Source organism: Poromitra crassiceps (genome assembly GCF_964638095.1).
Source record: "Poromitra crassiceps genome assembly, chromosome: 14".
NCBI classification, from domain to species: Eukaryota; Metazoa; Chordata; class Actinopteri; order Beryciformes; family Melamphaidae; genus Poromitra; species Poromitra crassiceps.
Genome location: NC_139633.1, coordinates 28,926,802 through 28,943,454, shown reverse-complemented (window position 1 = coordinate 28,943,454; position 16,653 = coordinate 28,926,802). Strand labels below are relative to the sequence as shown.

The window sequence follows — 16,653 nt, the reverse complement described above, 5'->3', positions numbered from 1 at the left end:
TTCCTCTAAGCTCATAGGAGAACGTGTTGAACCCTTCCTCTAAGCTCATAGGAGGAGAACGTGTTGAACCCTTCCTCTAAGCTCATAGGAGGAGAACGTGTTGAACCCTTCCTCTCTAAGCTCACAGGAGGAGAACGTGTTGAACCCTTCCTCTCTAAGCTCATAGGAGGAGAACGTGTTGAACCCTTCCTCTAAGCTCATAGGAGGAGAATGTGTTGAACCCTTCCTCTAAGCTCATAGGAGGAGAACGTGTTGAACCCTTCCTCTAAACTCATAGGAGGAGAACGTGTTGAACCCTTCCTCTAAGCTCATAGGAGGAGAACGTGTTGAACCCTTCCTCTAAACTCATAGGAGGAGAACGTGTTGAACCCTTCCTCTAAGCTCATAGGAGGAGAACGTGTTGAACCCTTCCTCTAAGCTCATAGGAGGAGAATGTGTTGAACCCTTCCTCTCTAAGCTCATAGGAGGAGAACGTGTTGAACCCTTCCTCTAAGCTCATAGGAGGAGAACGTGTTGAACCCTTCCTCTAAGCTCATAGGAGGAGAACGTGTTGAACCCTTCCTCTAAGCTCATAGGAGGAGAACGTGTTGAACCCTTCCTCTCTAAGCTCATAGGAGGAGAACGTGTTGAACCCTTCCTCTAAGCTCATAGGAGGAGAACGTGTTGAACCCTTCCTCTAAGCTCATAGGAGGAGAACGTGTTGAACCCTTCCTCTAAGCTCATAGGAGGAGAATGTGTTGAACCCTTCCTCTAAGCTCATAGGAGGAGAACGTGTTGAACCCTTCCTCTAAGCTCATAGGAGGAGAACGTGTTGAACCCTTCCTCTCTAAGCTCATAGGAGAATGTGTTGAACCCTTCCTCTAAGCTCATAGGAGGAGAACGTGTTGAACCCTTCCTCTCTAAGCTCATAGGAGGAGAACGTGTTGAACCCTTCCTCTAAGCTCATAGGAGGAGAACGTGTTGAACCCTTCCTCTAAGCTCATAGGAGGAGAACGTGTTGAACCCTTCCTCTAAGCTCATAGGAGGAGAATGTGTTGAACCCTTCCTCTAAGCTCATAGGAGGAGAACGTGTTGAACCCTTCCTCTCTAAGCTCATAGGAGGAGAAGTTGTTGAACCCTTCCTCTAAGCTCATAGGAGGAGAACGTGTTGAACCCTTCCTCTAAGCTCATAGGAGAACGTGTTGAACCCTTCCTCTAAGCTCACAGGAGGAGAACGTGTTGAACCCTTCCTCTAAGCTCATAGGAGGAGAATGTGTTGAACCCTTCCTCTAAGCTCATAGGAGGAGAACGTGTTGAACCCTTCCTCTCTAAGCTCATAGGAGAATGTGTTGAACCCTTCCTCTAAGCTCATAGGAGGAGAACGTGTTGAACCCTTCCTCTAAGCTCATAGGAGGAGAACGTGTTGAACCCTTCCTCTCTAAGCTCATAGGAGGAGAACGTGTTGAACCCTTCCTCTAAGCTCATAGGAGGAGAATGTGTTGAACCCTTCCTCTAAGCTCATAGGAGGAGAACGTGTTGAACCCTTCCTCTCTAAGCTCATAGGAGGAGAACGTGATGAACCCTTCCTCTCTAAGCTCATAGGAGGAGAACGTGTTGAACCCTTCCTCTCTAAGCTCATAGGAGGAGAACGTGTTGAACCATTCCTCTAAGCTCACAGGAGGAGAACGTGTTGAACCCTTCCTCTAAGCTCATAGGAGGAGAACGTGTTGAACCCTTCCTCTAAGCTCATAGGAGGAGAACGTGTTGAACCCTTCCTCTAAACTCATAGGAGAACGTGTTGAACCCTTCCTCTAAGCTCACAGGAGGAGAACGTGTTGAACCCTTCCTCTAAGCTCATAGGAGGAGAACGTGTTGAACCCTTCCTCTAAGCTCATAGGAGGAGAACGTGTTGAACCCTTCCTCTAAACTCATAGGAGAACGTGTTGAACCCTTCCTCTAAGCTCACAGGAGGAGAACGTGTTGAACCCTTCCTCTAAACTCATAGGAGAACGTGTTGAACCCTTCCTCTAAGCTCACAGGAGGAGAACGTGTTGAACCCTTCCTCTAAGCTCATAGGAGGAGAATGTGTTGAACCCTTCCTCTAAGCTCATAGGAGGAGAACGTGTTGAACCCTTCCTCTAAGCTCATAGGAGGAGAACGTGTTGAACCCTTCCTCTCTAAGCTCATAGGAGGAGAACGTGTTGAACCCTTCCTCTAAACTCATAGGAGGAGAATGTGTTGAACCCTTCCTCTAAACTCATAGGAGGAGAACGTGTTGAACCCTTCCTCTAAGCTCATAGGAGGAGAATGTGTTGAACCCTTCCTCTCTAAGCTCATAGGAGGAGAACATGTTGAACCCTTCCTCTAAACTCATAGGAGGAGAACGTGTTGAACCCTTCCTCTCTAAGCTCATAGGAGGAGAACGTGTTGAACCCTTCCTCTAAGCTCATAGGAGGAGAACGTGTTGAACCCTTCCTCTCTAAGCTCATAGGAGGAGAACGTGTTGAACCCTTCCTCTAAACTCATAGGAGGAGAACGTGTTGAACCCTTCCTCTAAACTCATAGGAGGAGAACGTGTTGAACCCTTCCTCTCTAAGCTCATAGGAGGAGAATGTGTTGAACCCTTCCTCTCTAAGCTCATAGGAGGAGAACATGTTGAACCCTTCCTCTAAGCTCATAGGAGGAGAACATGTTGAACCCTTCCTCTAAGCTCACAGGAGGAGAACGTGTTGAACCCTTCCTCTCTAAGCTCATAGGAGGAGAACATGTTGAACCCTTCCTCTAAGCTCACAGGAGGAGAACGTGTTGAACCCTTCCTCTCTAAGCTCATAGGAGGAGAACATGTTGAACCCTTCCTCTAAGCTCATAGGAGGAGAACGTGTTGAACCCTTCCTCTCTAAGCTCATAGGAGGAGAACGTGTTGAACCCTTCCTCTAAGCTCATAGGAGGAGAACGTGTTGAACCCTTCCTCTCTAAGCTCATAGGAGGAGAACGTGTTGAACCCTTCCTCTAAGCTCATAGGAGGAGAACGTGTTGAACCCTTCCTCTCTAAGCTCATAGGAGGAGAATGTGTTGAACCCTTCCTCTCTAAGCTCATAGGAGGAGAACGTGTTGAACCCTTCCTCTCTAAGCTCATAGGAGGAGAACGTGTTGAACCCTTCCTCTAAGCTCATAGGAGGAGAACGTGTTGAACCCTTCCTCTAAACTCATAGGAGGAGAACATGTTGAACCCTTCCTCTAAACTCATAGGAGGAGAACGTGTTGAACCCTTCCTCTAAACTCATAGGAGGAGAACGTGTTGAACCCTTCCTCTAAGCTCACAGGAGGAGAACGTGTTGAACCCTTCCTCTCTAAGCTCATAGGAGGAGAACGTGTTGAACCCTTCCTCTAAGCTCATAGGAGGAGAACGTGTTGAACCCTTCCTCTAAACTCATAGGAGGAGAACGTGTTGAACCCTTCCTCTAAGCTCATAGGAGGAGAATGTGTTGAACCCTTCCTCTCTAAGCTCATAGGAGAATGTGTTGAACCCTTCCTCTCTAAGCTCATAGGAGAACGTGTTGAACCCTTCCTCTAAGCTCATAGGAGGAGAACGTGTTGAACCCTTCCTCTCTAAGCTCATAGGAGGAGAACGTGTTGAACCCTTCCTCTCTAAGCTCACAGGAGGAGAATGTGTTGAACCCTTCCTCTAAGCTCATAGGAGGAGAACGTGTTGAACCCTTCCTCTAAGCTCATAGGAGGAGAATGTGTTGAACCCTTCCTCTAAGCTCATAGGAGGAGAACGTGTTGAACCCTTCCTCTCTAAGCTCATAGGAGGAGAACGTGTTGAACCCTTCCTCTAAGCTCATAGGAGGAGAACGTGTTGAACCCTTCCTCTCTAAGCTCATAGGAGGAGAACGTGTTGAACCCTTCCTCTAAGCTCACAGGAGGAGAACGTGTTTAACCCTTCCTCTCTAAGCTCATAGGAGGAGAACATGTTGAACCCTTCCTCTAAGCTCATAGGAGGAGAACGTGTTGAACCCTTCCTCTAAGCTCATAGGAGGAGAACATGTTGAACCCTTCCTCTAAGCTCATAGGAGGAGAACGTGTTGAACCCTTCCTCTAAGCTCATAGGAGAACGTGTTGAACCCTTCCTCTAAGCTCATAGGAGGAGAACATGTTGAACCCTTCCTCTAAGCTCATAGGAGGAGAACGTGTTGAACCCTTCCTCTAAGCTCATAGGAGGAGAATGTGTTGAACCCTTCCTCTCTAAGCTCATAGGAGGAGAACATGTTGAACCCTTCCTCTCTAAGCTCATAGGAGGAGAACGTGTTGAACCCTTCCTCTAAACTCATAGGAGGAGAACGTGTTGAACCCTTCCTCTAAACTCATAGGAGGAGAACATGTTGAACCCTTCCTCTAAGCTCATGGGAGAACGTGTTGAACCCTTCCTCTCTAAGCTCATAGGAGGAGAATGTGTTGAACCCTTCCTCTAAGCTCATAGGAGGAGAACGTGTTGAACCCTTCCTCTCTAAGCTCATAGGAGGAGAACGTGTTGAACCCTTCCTCTAAGCTCATAGGAGGAGAACGTGTTGAACCCTTCCTCTCTAAGCTCATAGGAGGAGAACGTGTTGAACCCTTCCTCTAAGCTCATAGGAGGAGAATGTGTTGAACCCTTCCTCTCTAAGCTCATAGGAGGAGAACATGTTGAACCCTTCCTCTCTAAGCTCATAGGAGGAGAACGTGTTGAACCCTTCCTCTAAACTCATAGGAGGAGAACGTGTTGAACCCTTCCTCTAAGCTCATGGGAGAACGTGTTGAACCCTTCCTCTCTAAGCTCATAGGAGGAGAACATGTTGAACCCTTCCTCTAAACTCATAGGAGGAGAATGTGTTGAACCCTTCCTCTCTAAGCTCATAGGAGGAGAACGTGTTGAACCCTTCCTCTAAGCTCATGGGAGAACGTGTTGAACCCTTCCTCTCTAAGCTCATAGGAGGAGAATGTGTTGAACCCTTCCTCTAAGCTCATAGGAGAACATGTTGAACCCTTCCTCTAAGCTCATAGGAGAACATGTTGAACCCTTCCTCTAAGCTCATAGGAGAACATGTTGAACCCTTCCTCTAAGCTCATAGGAGAACGTGTTGAACCCTTCCTCTCTAAGCTCATAGGAGGAGAACATGTTGAACCCTTCCTCTAAGCTCATAGGAGAACATGTTGAACCCTTCCTCTCTAAGCTCATAGGAGGAGAACATGTTGAACCCTTCCTCTAAGCTCATAGGAGAATGTGTTGAACCCTTCCTCTCTAAGCTCATAGGAGGAGAACGTGTTGAACCCTTCCTCTAAGCTCATAGGAGGAGAACGTGTTGAACCCTTCCTCTAAGCTCATAGGAGGAGAACGTGTTGAACCCTTCCTCTCTAAGCTCATAGGAGGAGAACGTGTTGAACCCTTCCTCTAAGCTCATAGGAGGAGAACGTGTTGAACCCTTCCTCTCTAAGCTCATAGGAGGAGAACGTGTTGAACCCTTCCGCTGCTTCTTGTGCAGAAAAACCAATACGTTGATATCAGTCAAGAGTCCATTCCATCAAGTGTCATCAATTGGAATATGGTGTGGGTGAATATTCTTCTGTCATCCAGACACCCAAATCACCAAATGATTCATTACAATTATGCACATAGGCTATTAGGCTACTGTAGGAGGCAAACGGCCCATGAGAGAGAGGGGAATGACATCCTTGTGGAGAGGTTGTGTGAGGGAAAGCTTGAACCGTTAAACCTCATTTTCACGCCTCTCTTTTGAAGGTGGCCTCATTTTAGGAACATCTCAGGAGATGAACGCCTGGAGCCTTTGCCTCCTTTTTACTCCTCATCTGAAGCTTTTTGAGGAGGAGGAGGCTAGAGGAGAGGAGTAAATGTGCTTCACCTGCTTCACCTCCTTCTTACTCCCTCATCCTTCCTGAAGCTGTTTGAGGAGAGTCTCCTGTGTGAAGCTTTGTTGTCCTCAGCAGGAGATAGGAGTAATTTCGAAAAAGGTAGGGTGATATGGACCAAAAATGTTAAGACTGAATAGCAATACACAATATATATCTGGCTATTGTCTATGAAGTGGGCTAAACTCCAGAGAGAAAGGACTGGGGTGGGGATTTGAACCCGTACCACCTTCCGACCTGTGTGTGAGAAAGCTCAAACTGAACTCCCGACGACTTCCGACCGATGTTCCCGTCTTGAAGTTAACGTAAACAAGGGCAACTTAGGACCACGTGCGTCATGTAGCACCCAGACGACCTCATGCAACTCAAGCCCATTCGAGGAAACTACATCTTTCAACAGGCCAAGTTTGGCAGGTTTAAAGATGTTTTCCATATCTTCAATCTCTGGCAGATGTTCAGCTGTGTAACACTGGAACAGAACCATCGCCAAGACAGAACATACGCAGAATCCATTTCAGAGAAAAGCATGAGGACCTTCTTAATGAAGACTTGGCCCTCTTACAGTCAAGAGCCAAAATACCTGACAAGGATGAAACCACCAAAATATTTGGCATGACATCATCACTGATGACATCACTGATGACGTCATCACGTTATCCATTCCTGACTGACTGACTAAATGAATGAATGAATCAATGAATGACTCACCACAAAAAACCTAATCTTGACCACGCGCTGCTGCACAATTTGCTGCATAAACTGCTCCACCAACCCCAGGTGCACGCGCGCACGCGTGTGTGTGCATTGCCGGGTCTTAGGAACATCGATCAGTGTCAGTCTGAATGGAGAGTGGCTAGAGAGAGTGAACAGGTTAGAGTCATTGGCCACAGGAAGTCGACACTCCCGTTCTTTAATTAGCGTTAACGAAGGTCTGGAAACGCCTCTTCGTCAATAAACATCGATTCAGCTTCACGCCTCTCTTTCCATTCTGTCCATTTTCTTGCCCTTTTCTATAATCTTTGACATTCGCCTCATGTTTTTCTCCTTTTCCCCCCCACTGGTTTTCATCTTCTCCGACGTTTTCAAATTAAGCAACATTTTCCAATTTATGTTGGAAAATAATGAATCGGCAGGTTAGCGAGTAAAAGAAAATAATAAACAGTAATAAACAAAATACAAACAACAATAAAGACGGAGCGTGTGGGAGGATCACGCTCTTCCCCCCAGTTCCCCTCCCCCCGAACAGACACCTCGACCAACCCAATTGTACTTGGCCAATTCCCGCTGCTGTCCCGCTCGTTGCTCCACCCACAGACACGTGAGGTCACAGGTCACGTGTGTCTGTAGGAACGTCTGAGCAAGCCGGAAGGAGCGCTGCCGGGAATCGAACTCGGGTCTCTCTCTCTTTCTCTCTTCTCATTTCCGAAGAAAAACCTTATTCTCTGATGTTCATCTCCTCTCTTCTCCTTTCCCAGACTCCTCCTTCTCTCCTCTATACCTCCCTGCAACTATCTATTTTCCTTTCCTGTATTTTCCTGCCTGTAACTGTCTGGTGTTTGTCCAGACATTTTGACTGTTCACACTGCCTGTGCTGTCTGGTGTTTGTCCAGACATTTTGACTGTTCACACTGCCTGTAACTGTCTGGTGTTTGTCCAGACATTTTGACTGTTCACGCTGCCTGTAACTGTCTGGTGTTTGTCCAGACATTTTGACTGTTCACACTGCCTGTGCTGTCTGGTGTTTGTCCAGACATTTTGACTGTTCACACTGCCTGTGCTGTCTGGTGTTTGCCCAGACATTTTGACTGTTCACGCTGCCTGTGCTGTCTGGTGTTTGTCCAGACATTTTGACTGTTCACACTGCCTGTAACTGTCTGGTGTTTGTCCAGACATTTTGACTGTTCACACTGCCTGTGCTGTCTGGTGTTTGTCCAGACATTTTGACTGTTCACACTGCCTGTGCTGTCTGGTGTTTGTCCAGACATTTTGACTGTTCACACTGCCTGTGCTGTCTGGTGTTTGTCCAGACATTTTGACTGTTCACACTGCCTGTGCTGTCTGGTGTTTGTCCAGACATTTTGACTGTTCACGCTGCCTGTGCTGTCTGGTGTTTGTCCAGACATTTTGACTGTTCACACTGCCTGTGCTGTCTGGTGTTTGTCCAGACATTTTGACTGTTCACGCTGCCTGTGCTGTCTGGTGTTTGCCCAGACATTTTGACTGTTCACACTGCCTGTGCTGTCTGGTGTTTGCCCAGACATTTTGACTGTTCACGCTGCCTGTGCTGATTTAATTGGTGCCTAGTCTCCAGATGAATGGTGTCTCTAAATGAAACTGAATTAACTCTATTTCTCTCTCTCCTCTCCTCTCCTCCTCCAGGCCTCTCCATCCGCAGCGTGTGCTGGCGAGCTGACCGGGTCCTGGCAGGGACCCAGGACAGCGAGATCTTCGAGGTGAGGAGGGGAAGACCATGACAAACGAAAAGCCAAGCGCCATGCTGCTCCTCTGCATGCTGCCTGCCGCTGTGTGGGCGGGGCTTATCCAGAACGCCGGCTCCATGACGACCCATGAGTTGTTTACCTCATTATAACAAGCGATGTAGTGGCAAGTGAAAACGACAGAGCAGTGGCGGTCTAAAGGTTAGAGAAGCGAGCTGGTGCCCAGCAGGTCATCGGTTCAATTCTCGGGACCGGCGGCAGGATAAATCTGGGTAGTGAAAGTGAAAAAGCAGCGCTTGCCCCTCCCTCATTACCGAGGGGGCCCTTGAGCAAGTTCCCTTAACCCCAACTGCTCCAGTGGAGCTGCTCAGTGGCCAGCAGATCAGACTGTGGTTGTACTGGTCATAAAAGTCTCATAAGGTGGATCAACTACATTCTGCAAAAACAAACTCCTAAACTGAGTGGAGGTTCTACTCCTGTCTCCTCCAGCTGATCCTTTCCTGCTGTGGAAACACATTTCTCTCACTTATTTATACATTGTTAGTTTAGTCATTTCCATTTCATCGGTGCTCATTTCAGGAGATTTGGTGCGACCAAACACCCCAGATGTTTCCTCCTCGTTATTTCACATTTGACCGTTTTCTTTTCCTGGTTGTCAGTTAATGAGCGGAGACTCCTCACACGCGTTGAGACACGTCGTGTCGTTTCAGGCTCCCATTAGTGTGTAACTGCTGACACCATCAGAGTACCAGTGGACGCGGGCCACCCTGGGGACCTTCAGCTCAGCACATCAGCACCTGGGAACATCTCATGCAGACAGGGGCTGATTAGTAATGGTGGCAGCTGTGATATCTCCAGGCCTGCAGCAGCTCAGTGTGGAGATACTGGCTGACTGTCAAACCGGTGATGCCTAACCCGAAGTCCATACTTACTTATTGCTTCGTCACCTCAGTTTATTTTACTGGGATATGTTGAATGTCAACATTTGACAACCAAAAGATGTTGCATATCAACATTTCTAGATACGATATACACGTCAGAGAGTCTGCTGAACGAGCATGGCGCCCAGGAAGGGTGTTGTGGTCAGGTTGGATGGAGGCCGGAAACACTTAAGCCCAATTTAGGCTTTGTCTGCCGACACTTTTGAAACGGTCGCCGACAGAAATGAGGACTTGAGTCGACACTTTCAAGTGTCGGCGAGCAGTGTCTGCTACCTGGTGAAATGTCTAGTGTCGCTGACTATGTCACATAGTGTCGCGCAAGTCTGATTGGCTATATAGACGGCACGCGAGCTTGACGTCTTTGTTTTGGTTTTCACTCGATTGAAATGAATGAACGTGTCCCCGCTATTTTTATCAGCCTGTCCTTGATGTATGACTTCATGAAAATCACAAAGAACATTGTGACCAATTTCCCAGAGAGAGAGGAGGTGAGTTGTGTGGTTGTGTGTCGTTTATATGCGTCTGCAGCCAAGTACGTTACATCCGAGGTGGTTTCACTGTGCGTTCCCTCTCTTCTCTTGGCTGTCTGCTTATAGCGTTCGAGTGTGACGTGACCGTTGAACCGAGGCGAACATTCACTGAAGTATAAATGCAACTGTTAGGGTTTTGTTTGTTGGACTCAAGGGCAGAGACAGACAGAGACAAAATATCAAGTTGTAACACAGTTTGTTTATTTAAATGTTATTGGTTGAGTCCGGCTGGACTAGATACTCAGGTTGAAGGATGGCAGGCTAGAGTCCAGATAGGTGAACGAGCAGGCAAACGAGCAGGCATACAGAAGTCCGGGCTGGCAGAGAGCAAGCAGGCTGAAGTCCAGGCTGGCAGAGAACAGGTAGGCTGAAGTCCAGGCAGATGGCGAGCAGGCAGACAGACAGGTGAGGATTGGCGCCAGTAGTCAGAGTTAGGACAGCAGACGTTCCTCTCCGTGTAGCTGAGAAGATACTCTGACAGTGTCTTGGAGTCTGGGCTGGGTATATGAAGCCTGCTGATTAATGATGATTGGCAGCTGCGATAGCTGGGCCCCAGCTCCACACACCTGGCTCCAATCCTGTAATCACACAGAAGGAAGGGGGCGAGAGAGACTAGGAGGTACGTTTCGCGCGCGAGACTCGTGTTCGACACCCTCAGCGCTTCCAAAGTCTACACTTCAACCGTGAGTCACATTTAACGTTTTGGATTATTTAACCCTAAACCCAAACCATAATCCTCATAACCTTAACCGTGTTTCAAATTAACTGACACTTTCGAATAAATCGACATTGGAAAATGTCGGTTCGTTTGAAATGTTGATATGCAACGTCATTTCTGGTTCACAAACGTTGAATGTCACGACAACGTATCCGTGGTTTGTAGAAACGTAATGTGACAAACGTTAAAACTTTTATTCTGGCGACTGGGTTGTGTGTCCTTGTGGATAAAGTTCTTCCCAACTTGGAGAGAAGGATCTGTTAGAGCGAGAACAGAGCGTCTTCCTGAGCGTTTCATACGGACGCTGTGCTTCACGTGGGGCACGTTATTAGCCACACAGCTGTTTCTCCCACAGCTGTTCCACCTGGCTCTGTACTGCACACTGCAGCGCTGCTCCAACGTCATGCGTCGTCGTGTCGCAATGCATCTTGAGGCTTTCAAATTGTTTTCGTCAGTTACTTGTCAATCTTGATGCATGCTTGTACTGTCAAGGAAACCTCTGGGATCTTCATCCTTCCTCTGTTCTCTTGTTCTTCTCTTCTGGATGTGCTTCAGCGGTGAGATAGTATAAAATGCCGAATACAGGACACGAGAACACATATCGCTAAAGAGCCATTGGATGTGCATCACCTTGCATAGAGGGAGCCTGCCTGCACATGGCCACTGTCCATGGTCCTGTCTTCCTCCTCCTCCAGCAGATCTGAATATAACTCCAGCTCCTTTTGGGACGTGTGTCATGTTTGTCTCGCTTTGCTAGTGAGGTGCTGAGAAAACTCCCAAGCAGCAGAACATGCCGATCCGCTCGTCGTGCAAAAGTGTCACCGAGACATTCCAAAGCCACCTAGCAGTTCCATAAGGGACTGTGGAGGGAGAGTCTAGCAAGGGAGACAAACATGACACGCGTCTCAAAAGGGGCTACCCATAACTCCAGCATGATGTCTTCACCTTTCTCCTTCCCTTTTTACTGTTAGGCGCATTGTATATGTAGTATCTTGCTAATAGTAAGTATCATTTTTTGTCATGTATCTTGAGTGCTTAGACATTAGGATTGTCCTTTAATTGCTGTATTTGATATGTACTGTGTGCGCACAGGACTCTGTGTGCCCAGGGACTACAGATGCAAATTAGCTTTTAGCTATCTCTGGTGCAATATGTTTATTGTGTACTGTCCCTGCTTCAATAAACAATAAAGATAAAGATAAAGATACTATGAAGCCTGTTGAATTAAAAAATTTACAATGAATTCAATGTTTTATTTTCCTGGATTTCAAGTAAAATGCACATCTACTGTATATATTGATGACACAAGCTGTATCTTCCTCTGTGTGTGTGTGTTTGTGTGTGTGTGCGTGTGTGTGTGCGTGCGTGTGTGTGTGTGTGTGCGTGCGTGCGTGTGTGTGTCTGTGTGTGTGTCTGTGTGTGTGTGTGTGTGTGTGTGTGTGTGTGTGTGTGTGTGTGCGTGCGTGTGCGTGTGTGTGCGTGTGTGGTCAGGTGATGGTGCGGGACAGGGATAAGCCCCTCCTCCTCATGCAGGGCCACAGTGAGGGCGAGCTGTGGGCGCTGGACGTTCACCCTAAGAAAGCCCTGGCTGTCACCGGCAGCGACGACCGCTCCGTCAGGTGGGCGGGGCCCCACCTTTTAACTAGCTCTGAAACCGCCAGCCGATTGGTCGAGGTCAAGGATCCCTAATTTAGTCCACATCAGAGACCCCCGTTTGATTAGATTACGTCTCTCCGAACCGAATCAGAGAATGTTTTCAAAATCAGATATGATTATGTCCAGAATCCCATGACTGTAGGTAGAGATAGTGGTAAGTGAATCTGTGATCAAAACAGTAATGCTCTACTTGTGTTAACTTCTTGGAAATTAAATAATGGTGAATTTAATAGTAATTTAACAATTCATCCGTTTGCCGGCGACGCCCTGGAATCCCTTCAAGGAGCCCTGGTGGTCCTCGGACCCCTCGTTGAGAAGCACTGATGTAGGAAATGGATGGGTTTATCCTTGTTGATATCCCCCAAGTCAAATTACCATTTTTACAGCTTCATAAATACTAAGATTTGCTTTCTCGTGTCTGTTTCATACAATACTTAAAATAATACTTTTGGATTTTTTTTTCTTTTGCTGCTGCTGGACAGACTAAACTATTTAAACTATTTCAAGAATCACTCTGGGCTCTGGGGAGGTGTGATGGGCATTATTTTTGGCATTTTAAAGATTATGGAAAAAAAACAATAGTTCAATCGATAATGAAAATAATGGTTCAGCCCTAGTTTGAAGCTTGATGTATCGCTTCACACTCACAGGATTTGTGTGTGTGTGTGTGTGTGTGTGTGTGTGTGTGTGTGTGTGTGTGTGTGTGTCAGGTTGTGGAGCCTGACTGACCACGCCCTCATCGCTCGCTGTAACATGGAGGAGGCGGTGCGCAGCGTGGCCTTCAACCTGGACGGCTCCCAGCTGGCTCTGGGCATGAAGGACGGCTCCTTCACCGTGCTGAGAGTCAGGTGTGTGTGTGTGTGTGTGTGTGTGTGTGTGTGTGTGTGTGTGTGTGTGTGTGTGTGTGTGTGTGTGTGTGTGTGTGTGTGTGTGTGTGTGCGTGCGCGCGCGCGCGCGCGCGCGCGTGTGTGTGTGACTGATGCTTTTTTTTTAAATAGAGCTGCTATTTTGGCCTGGGGGGAAAAAAGCCTCCTTGGCCAATGGGACAACAACACAGAACCATGACAGCCAATCAGAGGTGTCTCCTTCACACTAGAAGAGCCAGAATTCCATCACTACTACAGCCGTAAGCGGTCATTTTGACCTTTGGTCATAAACCTAGTCTGACTCATATGTGAGTCAAACTAGGTTTGACCAGGTGAGTCAGACTAGTTTGAGCAGGTACAACAGTTGGCGTTTTGAACAGGAAGTCATGACACAATGGGTCAAGTGGGCGGGGCTACATAAGGTGAATACAATTAATAAACTTAGAGTGCCAACCTTTCGACAAAGTTTTGTAGTGTTAAGGTCCTTACACATCGGGAGCGTTTTTTTCGTGCGATTAATTCGCACATCAATAATATTTTCCGAACCTATATCAGTCAATGCAACCGTGCATACCAACGGTGAAGTTTCGCTGAGCGTTATTGCGGTGTTTATTTTTTCGAACCACGGTCGATTTTTCAGAAATTCGCTTCCGACGTGTACACATCTGTGGCTGTGATTGACAGGTGCGTCAAAACTCGCATCGCAATTTCGTGCTGTATATTCGCATCGCTCTTGATGTGTAAGGACCTTTATGGTGAACCCGTTTGGAAGTTAGCTTTTTGTGACAGCCACAGCCATTACCACACCCCTTTTTGGACATTGGGCGTGGAACATTCATAATTTCTACGTTGACACATCACCTACATTTCTACAACATTTCGTGCAAATCTTCTTTCTAATCTAACTTTTTGAGATAAACAGACAGACAGACAGACAGACAGACAGACAGACAGACAGACAGACAGACAAAAACTACTAATTAAACATTATTAGTTACACCACTCATTACATGATACTTTTGCTAAAACAATTGTACTCAGCTTACTTGCATTCCCTGGGCTGATAAGTGTTGTTGAGCTCAGCCTCCTTACCAGCAGACGAGTCTAAATAATGACAAACTAAATCTTTCTGTTATGATTCTAATAAAGGCAGAGCCTACAGCATTATATTCAGACTTCCTGTGTGGCTGCTTCATGCTCCTCTGCTGTGTGTCAGAATGACAACAGACAGGACCTGAAGGCAGCAGAAGACGAGAGGAATATTCCATAGATATTAGGCCGAAGAATGAAAACACAAGCCATGGCAAATTTGGTTAGATCAGTAACTGTAATGTGATTACTGAAATGGAACAGGAAAAAGTAATGTGATTACAGTAACGCTTTACTTTGTTCTACATCACCCCCAACAGTGGAAGTAACATGGTCATACCATTGTGTTTTTGTGTCTCCATCTCTCATTCTTCATTCTTCTACACCTCCCTCTATCCCCCCCATCCCCTCCAGGGACATGACAGAGGTGGTTCACATTAAAGACAGGAAGGAGGTGATCCATGAGATGAAGTTCTCCCCGGACGGAGCGTACCTCGCCGTCGGCTCCAACGACGGGCTGGTGGACATCTACGCTGTGGCCCAGAGATACAAGAAGGTCGGTATGGATGGACTTATACGTGTTAGGACACTTAATCCTGATTCAAACATGTTAGGGAACACACGCGTCCTAAAAACTCATTTAGACATGTTGGGAACACCCTTTAACGGCCCAACCTGTGGGCCAGGGCCCACTGGTGGGCTGCGAAGGTATTGCAAGTGGGCCGCCAAATCATTTGCAAAACATTAAGATAATTGTAAGGGAGCAAAATGTAATTATTATTACAGTATTATTATTATGTATGAGAATGCATTTCTCCATTGTTGAATGATACGGTTATTTTAATTTGTGATCAATTATTTGTTAATTAGCCTATTGCAGACAGCCCCTCGCTTTTAGTTTGTGATTTCTGTGTGGTGCTGATGAGCTCTGAGAAAGCATTATTTGGCCTCCGTACTGTTTACGTTCAGATGTGGGCCCCGGACATTTTCGAGATTTTCGAGTGGGCCATGAGTCGGAAAAGGTTGGGAACCACTGCGGCGAGGTCCTATATCTAACCATACAGTAGGTCTTTTGGGTAAAAAGTAGGCCAAGGTCATTTTTACATTTTCTACAGATTATGAAAACGCAGATTGTCAGCTTGCAAATGATGTGTCAAACATTGACATCTGAAAATAATTGTACATGAAAGTATGCTTATTATAATGTTGGTACGACACTCAGAGAAAGTTCAGACAGAATGCAGGGAGGAGGGGGGGGAGACGAAAGGCGGCACAAATCCATGTAAAGTCAATGGAAGGAGGTAAAAGCTGAGATGGATCCAAAACTAGGTGGCACAAATTGAGATGGAAACTTTTTACACAAGCTGACATTTTCAACTTGCACAAGAAATTGAGCTGACACAGTAAATCTAAAGCCTGTTAACTTCAAGCAGCACTCTATCTATTTAGGGCACAATTTCCTCTCTGTCTGAATGTCGAGGAACTCAGAAATGTTAGAAAACAAACCATTACTGAGTGGCAAGCTCCTAAAACCAATGTAAACACGATAGCTGGCATTACGAAGGTTCTTTACGAACATGCAGGAGTTTCGTTTGAGTTTCTCCTGTCACGACGATGTCATTACCTTGGAAATCACATTCTAATGAAGCAGTCTGGATCTCAGAATTGACCTGACCTTGTCAACCTCCTTAACTCTCCAGGTGGGAGAGTGCAGTAAATCCAGCAGTTTCATCACTCATCTCGACTGGTCTCTGGACAGCAAAGTCCTCCAGACCAACGACGGCGCTGGAGAACGCCTCTTCTACCGCATGCCCAGTGAGTTTCTCTCACTCTCTCTCTCTCTCTCTCTCAGGTGTTCATGTGGTTGGTTGGTTAGTTAGTTGGGTGGTTGGTTATTTGGTTTAGTGGGTTATTAGTCGGTTGGGTGGGTTATTGTTTTCATTGCATTGCCACAGTGCTGTACCAGGTCTGCTCAGGTCTGTTTTCTCTGTCTGATCACTGTCTGAGCTCCCTGCACATAAAGAACTATTCTTCGGTGCTAAGCAGCTGTCCTCACAAGGACAACGACAACATTGGTCGATTTTCAGGATCAGATTTTGGGAACAGCTGTGGTGACCACTAGCCATCTGTAGCAAATGTTATCGGCTAACGATCTGTACTGTAGCTAACGGTTAGCAGCTAGCGATCTGTAGCTATCAGACTCTACTGGTCTAACTAGCAGTGCTTAAAGTGCTGCGCATGCGCCAACTGTATGGTTGTGCTACGTGCCACGGCCGACCAATGGCGTAACTTGATCACTCAGTCAGCGACATTACGCTTGTAGGGCTAGCGCCGCTGGTGCGCTCCAGTCCAAAAATATGTTAAGACGACGTACTGATGGAAACGTTGTGTTAGGGAGCGAGAGAAAGAAGGAAGGACAGAAGGAAGAAGAAAAGGAAAAGATGATGACACACACACACACACACACACACACACACACACACACACACACACACACACAGCCCCATGGTGAGGGTGTAATTAAAGCTGTGT

The 16,653-nt window shown here is 46.8% G+C and overlaps 1 protein-coding gene across 1 annotated transcript in view; it reads left to right on the top strand.

The window, feature by feature from the left end:
• LOC310789119 (echinoderm microtubule-associated protein-like 6) overlaps window positions 1-16,653 on the top strand; it is a gene marked incomplete at both ends in the record, with an annotated part of 121,385 nt that overhangs the window by 37,820 nt on the left and 66,912 nt on the right. Inside the window, 5 exons of the mRNA XM_083650714.1 lie at window positions 8,263-8,336; window positions 12,002-12,129; window positions 12,877-13,014; window positions 14,536-14,677; window positions 15,822-15,936. Of these exons, the coding sequence (XP_083506840.1) occupies window positions 8,263-8,336; window positions 12,002-12,129; window positions 12,877-13,014; window positions 14,536-14,677; window positions 15,822-15,936 (597 nt within the window). The remainder of the gene's footprint in view (window positions 1-8,262; window positions 8,337-12,001; window positions 12,130-12,876; window positions 13,015-14,535; window positions 14,678-15,821; window positions 15,937-16,653) is intronic.